Raw genomic sequence first — 12,903 nt, forward strand, 5'->3', positions numbered from 1 at the left:
ACAGGAGCTGGTGCTAAATCTGAGTTAACTGAAAAGGAAGAAAACAACACGTTTTCAGTGTACAAACAATTACGTCCATAAATTGTAACAAAAGCAGATTGGCTCTTACAGTGTATTTTATAAAGCAGATTCTTAAGGGGCCATAACACTGCTGACCTCCACATCATGACACACTCCTGAGTTTCATCTGGCGCACTGTCTTTTTATATTTCCATTCCTGGATGTCCACACTTATCTCAAAGAAGATGCTCCAGTGGACTCGGGGGAGCTGCATGGATCACACAGTATTTTTGGCAACAATACTTTGGCAGCCTTGAATTAGTGAGGTACATACTGTGGTGAACTGAGAATCAATGCCCTTGTGGAATGTTGCTTGCTGAAATGTTTTGCTGCTGTGACACGACGTTTCCTTTCATTCTAATACTGGCAGAATCTGCGTTGAAAGCTACACTGGACCAAACAATATTTTCACAGAAACCAAGCTCCTGAGCTCAAAGGTTGCTGCTCCGCTCCCTCCCGTCCCGGTGACCAGCGGGGATGGCACCAAGCTTGCCCTGCAACTCTGTGAGCAGCTCCTTTGCTGGCTCTTGCCTGATTTTCCTGCGCATGTTGTGTGAGCTACTGATAAAACTCAGTAAACTGTTCTTATATAGGGAAGCAACATGCTTGGCATAAACATTCACTTAATTCAAAGTGCTGCAGTTACAAGGTTATACGAAGCTGTGCACATTCACGCTCGCGGCTCTATCCTGTGAGAAAGCTCAAACAGAGCTTGCTGGTTGTCGATGACATGCAGGTGATGGATGTATGGCTTCAGCTCATGATGCTCTTTTGAAGGAACTTCATTGCCTGCAAGACAAGAGAAAGGGGATGAATGAGAAAGCCATACCTTGCCTGCTTCTCTGACCTGTGCGTTAGAAAGTCCCTGGCATGCTAACCTGTCAGGTGCTAGACAGCCACCAAAAAGATGGCCAGCGATCCCAACGTCTCACTGTTTAAGTACAAGGCATGAGGGAACAGCTAGATACAGAAAAGGGGGGAAGAAAGAAAGAAGCAGACAATGCTGGGCAGCCAGCGTGCATGAAGGAGGGACAAGTGGATGGCAAGATGCTGACTCTTCCCAAGAGGAAGATTTACTCCTGCTGGCAGCACAGACAGTCCATCCCCCAAAAGGGTGGTGCAAGGTTTCCTTTGTGCCGCTCTGGCAGCAAAACGGGACCTTGAACAGGGGTGGGCGACCCAGCTGGTGACTTTTAAACATCCGTTAACACAAGTACCCAAGACAGCAGGGCCTCCCATCATCTCCTTCGGAGCAGGTGAGAGGCGACAGCACTGCAGACAGGTACGAAAGCTCTTCAAAGCTGCTCTGACAGGCCTCCCACATTTTGATCTGTTACGATTTTGATTTCTGATCTAGTAATAGAGACGAGAGTCATGCTGGTATTTCATGGGAGTTTACATGGCAAGAGGAATTAGCTGTGTATGAGACAAGTTGAAGGGTGGCTCGAATGGCAGATGTTTTCTGTTATAATCTTTATGGCTGACTGGCTTGTGGGAACTCGTCACCTGTGAAACCCTTTTTGCTGGTGAAACCCGCATTGCTGGTGGCCAGCAGAAGTGGAAAAGGCAAAGCTAAGCCCACGACCACTGAGACCCATCAAGACAGGCAGAGAAAGCTACCAGACACATTTCCCACACGTTGCTAGCTGCTGACAAATGAGCGAAGGTTGGATCGCTCTGTTCCAGTCCATGTCCTCAAGGAATTTTTAATAACATTACCACAAATTAAAAAATGAAAACGCTCAAAATTCCCCAACCCAATCAGCTTAACTCACACGCTCCCTCCTTCTCCTTTGTTTCATTATCATCCTTTTCTCCACGCCCTCCAGCTACATGAGAAGCTTTCCAAGAACCAACCATCCCACTTGATTCTGAAGAGCACTGCGTGATGCTAGGTAGGTAACACGGGATGTCGATGCAGCCAGTCCTGCGTGTGGCTGCTAACAGGGCTCCTGGGCAGCTATTTTTGGGAGCTATTTCTGAGCAGCTATCTGACTTGAGAGATGTGGGAGAGGACAGCACAACGTGACAAATTTGTGTCGGGATACAGAGACGACCTTTCCATTCTGAGGAAATAGGATCCCTGCAGCTGCGCTGAACGTACTGAAAAACATTTGTATTTCTCATTAACACCCAAAATGACAAAAGCTTGAATTATGTTATTTGTTCACGGCTGCTTTGCCTGAATTTGTAAACGCTATTATTTGTTTTCGGGATTTAGGATATGGAAGTATTATTTCCATTGAAAAGGCATTTCAGTCTTGCTTGGAACTTAACCAGTTTCTAATCCAGAAAGATTTTGGCCTGCAAGCTTAATATACATGATACAATTCATAAACAGTAATCATATTCCTTGCTTAGTTTTGTTTGAATTCTTTCCTACACTAAGATGCCTGCTGCTCTTGGGCCAATCTGGCAGTTGATGCAGTAGAAAGATTCACGTTCCTGAGAGCAAAATAAGCCCACTAGAAAAGGAAACTGTTCATAAAGTCTCAATAAATATTCAGTGAATTCATTTCATGCCTAAACGAATTTAAGGGAAAAAAAAAAAAAAGTGCCTGTAGGGATGTCTGTCTAAGCTGCTTTTTAAATGCCAGCTTCACAATAAATCGAGTCTGTGGTAAAATAAAATAACAATCATGTACTTCAAACTACCAGATTATATGATAAATCTCAGGTATTAACCTTAGATTTATGTTGCAACATTTACAAAACCACTCGGAGGAAAAAAATAAAAAAGCAAAAAAGAGAGGAATGATTTGCAAAGAAGCTGCAAGAAAATAAAAGGAACCAATGCTACCATTTTATAATGCCAAATAAGATACAGACTAACCTACAGAGACACGGTCTGGATTAATCAATATTTCCTTCAGTATCTGGTTTAACAGAATAAAACCAAACGTCCTGCCTCCTCTCTCTCTCTATCTCAAAACAACACAAGAACCATAATGCTGAGCCACCTTTGTTTAAAAAAGACTGTAAATACACAAGGTAATTCTATGGAAAAAACGTTCAGCAAAGTTCTTAACAGTACCTATAATTCTCCAAGGTACATGCATTTTTACACAAAATCATTATTATTATTCTTTTTGTCGGAATCCATGCTGACAGCTGCTGAAAATTAAGCTGGCAAAAGGAAACGATTCAAACTCTTTTTCCCCGAGGCTGCAGCACAACTCTGAACTTCTCTTTGGAAAAGAGGTTTTAGTGGCCTCAGTAAATGACATGTTTAGTGTGTTTGGCTTAAAACTCTAACCATTTCCTAAAGTAGTGCTGTGTTTGTCCCCTGTCTGCATTTAACCTCTCTGCAGAGAATAAGAAACACTGAGGAGGAGAAAAACAAGGTTTCTCCTCCATGAGCCCGAGACCTGGGATCTTCTGGCATGGTCCCATAGGGTTGGATTCTCTGGTGGCTAATAAGATGGAAACAGAAAATAGTCTTTTGTGCAGCTGAGGCACTCGTGACCGTTCCCATCAGCGTAGATCCTCCAGTGTCAAAACCAGGCAGAGCTCTATTTGCAAGCTTTTCCTAACAGAGGTACTAATGCAACCCCTTCTTTTCTACCTGGTCAATTACTTTCACGAAACCCACAGGATCTTAATATCTTCGAGACTTTTTGTGAAATGTCCTTAAGAACCCCAACTAAGCTAACAATTGCTCTTGGTGAAAAGCCAAGTGAAAAGCCATAATGATGAATATCATCTTTTAGCTACTGGAAGCCAAGACAGCTGTGAATCCTTTACCAAAACACATAGACTAGCAGGAGACTGAGGTAACTCAGTCATAGCTGGGAAAGTGAGAAACGGCAGTGTACACCAGAGGCCTTCATTATTAAATGCAGCTGGCACAGATCTTACACAGTATTTTGAAGTGGTGGTAATTTTTACAGCAAAATAATTTATAAAAATATTGGAAGTTGTTTCTACAAACATTTTGTAAAGTAAAACTTCATCCAGCTATGGTTACTGCTATGTTGACCTTCCAAAAATGACGTCCCCTCTTGCCTATTGGATAATAATTGGCAACCACATTTTGCTTCTTCAGTAAACCTAAGCAAGTGGAAAGAAAGCAAAAAAACCCCAGACCTTCAAGGCTGTACAAAGCCAAACCAAGTAGCAAATTTTGGCTACTCACCAAACTGGTTATTTCTGCAATGTCTCAATGACCGAACAGTATCTGCAATCATGTGCTGCAAAGACAAGATATAAAACATCAGTGCAAAAATCTGACATGCATTCTGTCATTAGAAAAGCCTGAAAAAAATCCTTTTGCCCTACACTGTACAGCAAAAAGCAACGGTAGTAAGGTGGAAAATAAAGACAGCAGGAGAAAGACTTTGCTCTTTGTCTTAGTGATACTGTATGATGAAACAGGGTTAGTTTAGAAGGTTCATATTGATATCACACAGGTTAAATGAGAACAACTCCCTAAGAGCCCATGGAAAGTGGTAATGAAAAACAGGCAAAAATTGCTTATTTTTGTTCCTGTGACTTTTTTTTAAACTGAGAGCCTACAGCAGGGAAGTCTTGTGGACTGGGTGGGTGCTTCTGGGTCCAACCGCTGGCTCTAGTGCGTTATCCAGGGCATTTGGTAGTCTGAGACCTCTCCTTCTGTCTCCACATGCTGTCTAATTAGACTGGAAACCCTTTTGTGGCACAGACTACAACTTGCTTGTATCATACCTAACACAATTGGGCATCAGTGTCAGCTAGGCAGTTTTCTGCAGCGTGACAACCAACAAAAAAATAACAGCCCACAGCCTAAACGCTGCTCAGCAAACACCCCGACATCTCCACAGACACACACCAAATAAGGCTATATTGTAGCTACACTGTTTCAGGAAAAGCTGGTGCTAACAGGGATACCAGATGTTCACTTAAATTCAGCAGAGGAAATAAAAGGTTTAAGTTTTGTTTCTCGTTCAGGCTCAGGTCTTCAACTTAGGAAAACGAATTGTTCACTATAAATCAGCGGAGTGTGCTCGTTTTCACTAGATGTCGCCCATGAAGTTGTTGAGGTATTACTTTTTTCCTTTATTTGACTGCTTCTGAGGTATAAAGGTGAAAACATACTGAAGTTGGCAATTCGTCACCAAATCTAGTACTGAATTTAAGCAAATTGCAGTTAACGGCAATGACAGTTCATGCAAACAGCTGTGTTCTTGTCACATCTCCCTCTCTTAAATAATCAGGGGCAGAAAGGATTAACCCTCTTGAGCAAAGTATGCTTAAGACTAGAATGACGCAGAATAGCTCATCTCTCAATATCCAGAGAGTGGCTTACAAGGCTCCTCCACAGAAAAGCTTATCACAAGAAAAACAGCACGTTTAATGGAATCTTCATATTCTTTGCATCAGTGAATCAAAATAATCTTTCTTGTTACCCGACGTGCTTCATTTGCCATGAAATCATGCAATCTCTTGTGCTGATGTCCTTGCACTGATTATAATGAAGTTCTAATGAGATATCCTAGATTTCATGGTCCATAGCATGAGTACTGGGAGAGGCACAACTTCCACCAGCGCTGCTGCTGAGATGTTTTCCGGCTGATACCCTTTGCATCTGGCTTTTAGAAGAGAGATCCCATTATCACACACACTGTCATTCTTTGCTCTTTCTCCTTTGTAGTCAGTCAGTGGGGGGGTCCATCCCAAGACTGGCTTCTAAAGGTGATGCCCTGGTGACAGAAGAATCTCTTCATGCAACACTCTTAAAGTAGAATTCCAAATCTCCCTTCTTTAGTAGCATAATTAGGCATTTCTCTCTGTCCATTCGAAATTCCCTGACATCTGATTGTAACACAGAAAAGCAGCCAATTCATCTGCAAAGTAAATGCTATATCCTGACTATTTAAACAGGTGCTTGCATATGTTAGTGTGATGAGTAACACACATTTCTTGTGGCCTTTCAGCCTAAGGCTACCTAGGATCACCAGCACTCCTTTAACTGAGGATGGCAAAAACTCAGGATTGGGAGTTACACAGATATTTGATGGGGGGTGGGGTCTGAGAACCTTCAGCTGCATGTACACAGTCCTTACAGCTCAAGGTACTAGGTAAGAAGGTGTTATCTAAAAAGGTAATGGCCATTGACCTGTATTAGAGTTTGCTGGAGTGTGGCTAAGACATGTCATTGCTAAGATACCGGTGATGGCTGACTGGAGGAAAAAAAAAAATCAAGAAGCCCCATTTCAGTGAAGTAGCTTGGTAAATACCATGGAAATACCTTGAGATGCAACAGCATAAGACCATATTTTCATTTATTCCTTCAGATTAAGTTGAGGAAGTGGGTACGGTACTAAATATTGATCAAACACTATTCTAGACTACAGTTTACCAAACACGGAGTTAAATAAATCATTGCAATCCCTTGAACTTTTACTAAAACTGGGCAACATTCCTGATACAAAAGATCATTTCATTTTCTTCTCTTTGCAAATTCTCTTCTTTCTATTTTGATTTGACTTTGTCTTCACTGCAATTCTGTCATGTCAAATCAAGTTCAGTCACAGTAAGATTGTTGTGGTCATGATGGTCTAAGAATATAAAGGAAGCAGGGATTGTAAGGAAGGGAAGGATTTTATTAAACCAATGATATAGCTGGAAAAAACAGTAGTTCAGACTGATGAGCCTTTCAGGTGTTTAATGTAGAAATGAAATATTTTGAAGTACTGATCCACATGGAGATACAAGAAGCTGTCTTTGCTGTGAAACGCATAAGCAGAAATTCTATGTGTTTATGACAGTGAGCAAGTTACTTCCCCAAAGCAGTAATCTGCTACGGTAGAATAATTCTTTTCTTATTTTTCTGCAACAGCAAATTTGCAGGTGAGGTTCAGTGGCTTGATCCAAACCAAGTAGGAGTCAATGTCAATCTTAATTTTTCTCAGCAGAGGCCAGAAAGTGCTCAGCACTGTATAAAACACCTAGGAAGACATTCTTCTTGGGACAAAGCCCTTATGATTACAAAAGAAACAAAAACTGATATATATGCCATGATGTGTGATGCATCTTGTTGGTAAGTCGTGACCATAGCTTAAATATCTTCGCATCCAAATGATACTGCCTGGGTTTCCACTACACTCATATTTAAATCTCTCCTAAGCTCCCACTTCCTAAGCTTGCACTGTCGTCTGCATTCATATGTACACAGGGCTCCAGGAGACAGCACGTTCCTGAGGGCGTGATCTGACTAATAATTTGGAGGAAGTGTCAGTTTGAACAGCCCTCACCCCATCACCATCACCTCAAACTCTCCCCCCCTCCCATTTAAAATGCCCATATCCATTTGCATGAAAAAGGTGAAATCCTGGCTCACTGAAGTCAATTAGCAAAGCTCCCACTGCCTCTGGAGACACACTGGTGACATCGAGGAAAGGAAATCGTACCAAGCATGCCCAGCATATATTAAATATATACATGATTAAACAACAAACAAACAAACCAACAGGGTCTTGCTAAGACTGGAACAAGAATCAGATTCTACATATTCACTAAATAAATATGTGAGTCAGTGGAGGGATTTTAGTAACAATTATTGTGCATCAAAGGCTAGTTTAATTTACATGTTAATTGGATGTACTTCCAAGAGGCAATGAAGAAGAACATGCTAATGAGTTTTATGCAAACACCTAAAGGTCAAACAGTTAATGGACTTGGGACAAGAAAACCTTTCATTAAATGCAAATCAGTGTTCTTGTAAACTCTGCAACAAGAAAAGGTACAGAAATCAAATAGAAAACACAAAAAGAGGAGCTCAGGTTCAAAAGTCAAAGTCTACATCTGCTTGTAAGTTGAAAGACAACGTACATTATGATAGGATGTGAAAATAAGTTTAACATCTGGTTCACTCTCAAACAAGTGCAAACACATGGACAAAACAGTTGAGGACAATTCACCAGGCACAGCCATCTGTACCAAACGTCCCATGGCACATTTAGAGCTATTGGGAAGAACATTTTTGTTTCTTGATCAAATACTTCAGGCCAAAAAAAAAAAAAAAATCCGTTTCTCCACTTCAGCACCGTTCAGATATATAAACTGTGGCTTTCAGTACCATCAGTGTTATTGACAAAGAAACGACATACGCAAATTAGAGAAATCAAACTTCTATCAGTAATATCATGCCAGAGTAGATGTCATATGATGCTGAGTAGATGTGGCCAAAGATACAATGTTAGTAAATGCCTTTCTACATAAAAGTTAGTACAGTGATATTTACAATCAGTTTAATCCATCTTTCAGGCATTATTTCCTTCATTATCTATACCAGATCAAAAAAATTTACTTTCATTTAAGATCCTTGGAATTAGCACACCAGTGGCAAGCGTTAAACTAGAGAAAACTTTTCTTTAGTGCTTTCAGAAAAAAAGGAAACATAATTCAGAGAAAGCTGAAACAGGAGAACTTAACTGAGGAGAAACAGTCCACGAGGTGGTTCAAACGACAGAAAAGCAAGTGGACTGTGTGGCACCAATGCTGGCCACCACTAGCTTAGCCATTTTACATACAGCTGGGGGAGGAAGGAGTGAGAAGAGAGAGGAGCAGAGGAAAGGGGCAGCAGAGATAAACTATTGGCTGTTTTATCCTGTTTGCTCTTTTTTACCTGTTTACTTCTTCCCGATTCAGCCAGAAGAAAATCTTTTAGTCTTACAAGATAAGGAGGGGAAAGGGAAGAAGAGAATGTGAATCTCTTTGAAAAATAGGAAAGACAAAATTAGCTTACCAGCTTTTCAAAATTAACAAGGTTATCCAGAAAAGTTTTATTTCCTTCGTGGATGAATGTTACATCTGGGAAAAAAAAAAAAAAAGGAAAAAGAATTATTTGTCATAGCATTGTTTATTTAATATAAAGAAGCAAAATGACTAAACAGCAACAAACAAAACAAAAAAAAAAGGAAAGATCCCATTAAGGACTGACACTAAAACAAGGGAACAAAAGCCTGGTATAACAACACACAGATTATCAGATAGCAACACTATGTACACATAGTAACAAGAGGATTTTCTAGTGGGAGCATGGATTTCTTAGTAAACCTGGTCTGTGTTACTTCTGGTTTGTGTATCACACAGAGGATGGCTGGGACTGGGTGGGGGCATCCAGAGGTTTGGCCCAAGCATGGCATGGCTGCTCTCCACACCCTGCGGCACTGATCCAGCCACGCTGCCCATGCCTGAGCCCGGATCTGCACAGGGGCAGAGCTACCAGACACTGGATTTGGCTCTGACATCCCTTCGTCTCTCTCTGTGGGACATGATGACTCGGAAGTGCCCGCCAAAGACACAGGCTACAGCAGCAGCCAGCCAGGGAGATTAAACACGAGGCACCAAACTGAAGTTCAAAGCCTTGAAATAAGCATTATGGCTGGGGAAAAAACACTTTTACGCAGCGTTCTTGGAGAGAATTTGCAAAGGCAACAAAAATGCCAGTGAGAGGAAAAGGAAAAGGTCTATATTTGGCTCCAGGAAGGGAACTGAATACAGTGAAATTAAATGGAGGTGGGGGGAATATCAAGTAAAACAAATGTTGCTAAATTAAGACTACAATTAAAACAGTAACTTGAGGTCATTTTCTCCATTTTTCTAATGCATATTAGGACACGAGTGAGACATATCTTGGCCATAAAGCACAGATTCCTTGTGGGGACTGAAGCTCTGACTCAGTCAGAGCATCCTCTCGCAGGAGCACCACCACAGCCATGCCCCCATCACCTCCCTCCTGGATGTACCAGGAGGAGACAGCACTAACGTAATGAGTAGGCTTCCCGATACCAGTACTTCTTAAAAGTCACAGCTGTGTCTGGCAGCAGGTGAGTGGCACACAGTAAATGGACGTCTCCCTCTCTGCTGAGATGCCAACCTCCAACCCACCAGCCTAACTGTGCATCTCGGCATTTCTCCTGTGCTCATCCTCTAGGACTCCTTCTGATGCCGTTGGTCTCCTTAGTTCCAGTGGATTTTAGGACTGGGAATCTGCAGCCGACAATGAGGGGTGCTTTGTAACCCCACCCCCTGCCCCACTTCATCTTCCTCCCAAAACAGCCAACCTGATTTATTTCCTTTTGCTTAAAAGACTCGCTCTGTGCCTGAGAGGCATTTTGTAATTGCTTAGGATGGAAATGTTAAAGGCTTCATATGCTGGTGGAAACCTGGAGCTGGGACTCATTAGGCAGAGCTCTGCGGGAGGGGTGATGGAGAGCTCCCGCATCCCCAGGGTGGCTGGGCTGGGCTCTGCCTTGGGCAGGCAAGATGATGGCCTGGGCAGGCAGGATGCCAGCCCGGTCATGCCGAGCCCAGTCAGCACCCCTGAGCAAGCAGGACAAGCACGCTGGGGATGCCTCCAGCACCTCTCTGCCCCTGGGCATTGTCCTAAAAATCAGAGGGAAAGGAGAGAGTGGGCTCTCTACACCTCCTCTGCTGGGCTGCTTTGGGGCACCCAGGAAAAGGGATAGGGAAAGGACATGGCTTCAGGACACGGGTATCACTTGTCTCTGTATCAATGCAGTTAAAAACTGTTTGTCATTTCTAATGAAAAACTTATCCTGGAAGCAGAAATTTTCACACAGCTTTTTAAGTCAATGATGGCAATGTATATATCTCTGAGGGTGGAAGGAACAGAAATTTGCTTTGCAGCCAACAACTAAGAGTCTAGATAAACTCAGTGGAGCAGAAAATTGCATCTGAGCTATGTTGTAAGGATACATCACAGTATTTTATTACATATTTGAAAAATCTGCCCGATTTTCAAAAGCTGTGTCTGTGTGCTGTAAGAGAGCTCCACATTTAAATTTAATTAACTTTAAAAGGACACTCTAAAGTTATTTCTCGTAATTAAAGAAAGGTTATTAACGATTTTCTGTTTTTTCTTGAAACAACTTTTGTTCCTCTTGTGTTGAAACACAGTAATTTGTTGAGTTACTAATGATTTCTATGCTATCAATGCTTATTTGACGTGGAACAAAGTCCTATGTACTGTGCAGTACTTTGGGAATTACCAACCTTGGCAACATCTCCCTGTGGATCACTGCATTGAAGAAAATTACTGTATTATTTTGCAAATTCTCTTTGCTATCTCCTATACGTTTTCAAGACAGGAATGCTGCTTACGTGCATGTTCTTATACCCCGCGTTGTAGTGCTGCGTAAACATCATTGCTACAAGTTACCTGTTTATGTTTGCTGCCTTTGTTTGCAGGCAAGACATGCTCGAGAACACTTGAAAAATATTGGTTCTGAAGCCTTGATAATTTTATCCGTCTGAATTAATGCAAACTTCCTTTGATGTGTGCAAAGAGGGGAAGTGCCTGATGGCTCCTGAACTGTCACCAACCGATCTGGAGATCTGTCTTCAAACATTTTAAACTCGCAGCAGCAGCAGGTTGGAATAAACAGCCCAAAGAGAGCACTTTCAGAACACGGGAATAAGCAAATGAATTTGCCATGTTCAAAGACAAGGCAATTAATAATTAATGACTCCAAGACAATGGAATATTTGAAATATTTGCCATTTAATTAGCTGCCCAGCTCACTGCATGAAGCAAGTAGTTGTATTTAATTTTAATAGATTTTTAAAATAGTTTTTTTTAATAGTAAGATTTTACTATTATATCTCTTTCAGACCTATGAGAGACTTGAAAATCTCCTTTCAGGACAGACAGATCAGGTTCTGCCTTTAGGATGACACCAGATAGTTTCACCCCAGCGAGGCAGGGCAAGCAGCTCAGAACAGGCATATCAGGGGCTTGCAAGGTCTCGCTTCTCCACTGAAGAGGATGTGGTCAAAGCAATGTCACATTGCTCTACCCACGTCTGACAGGAAGACCCTGAAATTTGTAAACCTGTGTGAAAATTGCCATCTTCCCCCTGTTTTAAAAGGTAGCTGTTTATTATCCACACCAAGTGCTATCTCGTAGATACCACTATATCTGCCACATACTTATCATAAGGCCACCTGAAGGAAAAATCACCTTACACTTATTATAATTAACAATGAAGAAGAGCAGCCAAGCTTTAACATTACCTTTCAGAAGTAAGGGCATGAAGGGGATTTTCGGAGATTTCATCTTCTTGAATGCATCTCTGTAAGCTTTGTGATTCAGAGAAGGGTCCTACAAAACCATTTGGGTAATAGAGAGAAAAATCAATAGGCTATAAAAAGAGCAATTCTAAATCCATTATGGGCTTATGATCTGAACATGATTTAGACATAGAAGGTTTCTTTGGGAAACGAGGCAGATAAAGGTTTTCCAAGCTAGGTGACTTACTAAACTGAACAGGAAACATAAACAGTGAGAGGAACAAAGGCAATTATGTTCCTCTAGATGAAGCAGTGCTAAAATGGGAGTAAGCTGCAGAATAGATTCACGTAAACTGCTCTGTAATTTCCTGACAAATTTCTATTAGCAAAATCTCTTCAGCTTACTATCTAGCACAAAACGTACCCCAGAACGTATTGTTGATTAATTTCTTCCTAAAAAAAAAAAACCCACAGCAAAAAAACCCCCACCAAACAACAACCAAAAAAATCCCAATAAAAACTGCTCTCATATCAATGGAGCATATTAGAGATTTTCAGAGAAAATCAGAGAGTATGTTTCAGTGGTGTTATGTAAGTAATTCAAAGTCATCACAATTTCCCACATAAATGAATGTTTTGTACACCAGTTCAGGCACAAAAAAACCACATCAATTTATAAAAGATTCTAGGTACAGCAGCATGACAGCCATTAAAGGCAGGATCTTGTGTTCCCTGCACCAGGCAGTGATCTCACCACACACCCACTTCCATGACAGTCAAAGGAAACACTTCTTTATTCAGCTTTGATAATGCTGACAAAGACCCTTA

General features: G+C 41.4%; 1 protein-coding gene across 2 annotated transcripts in view; it reads right to left on the reverse strand.

The window, feature by feature from the left end:
* Nucleotides 1–730: 730 nt before the first annotated feature.
* The window catches only part of RAPGEF5 (Rap guanine nucleotide exchange factor 5), a 159,058-nt gene continuing 146,885 nt past the window's right edge, over nucleotides 731–12,903 (reverse strand). For both annotated transcript variants that reach the window (XM_086614741.1, XM_086614742.1), the window contains 4 exons: nucleotides 12,079–12,166; nucleotides 8,786–8,850; nucleotides 4,196–4,250; nucleotides 731–849 (listed from right to left, as the gene is read on the reverse strand). In XM_086614741.1, the coding sequence (XP_086470867.1) occupies nucleotides 731–849; nucleotides 4,196–4,250; nucleotides 8,786–8,850; nucleotides 12,079–12,166 (327 nt within the window). The remainder of the gene's footprint in view (nucleotides 850–4,195; nucleotides 4,251–8,785; nucleotides 8,851–12,078; nucleotides 12,167–12,903) is intronic.

Source organism: Tauraco erythrolophus, chromosome 7, assembly GCF_009769465.1.
Source record: "Tauraco erythrolophus isolate bTauEry1 chromosome 7, bTauEry1.pri, whole genome shotgun sequence".
NCBI lineage: Eukaryota > Metazoa > Chordata > Aves > Musophagiformes > Musophagidae > Tauraco > Tauraco erythrolophus.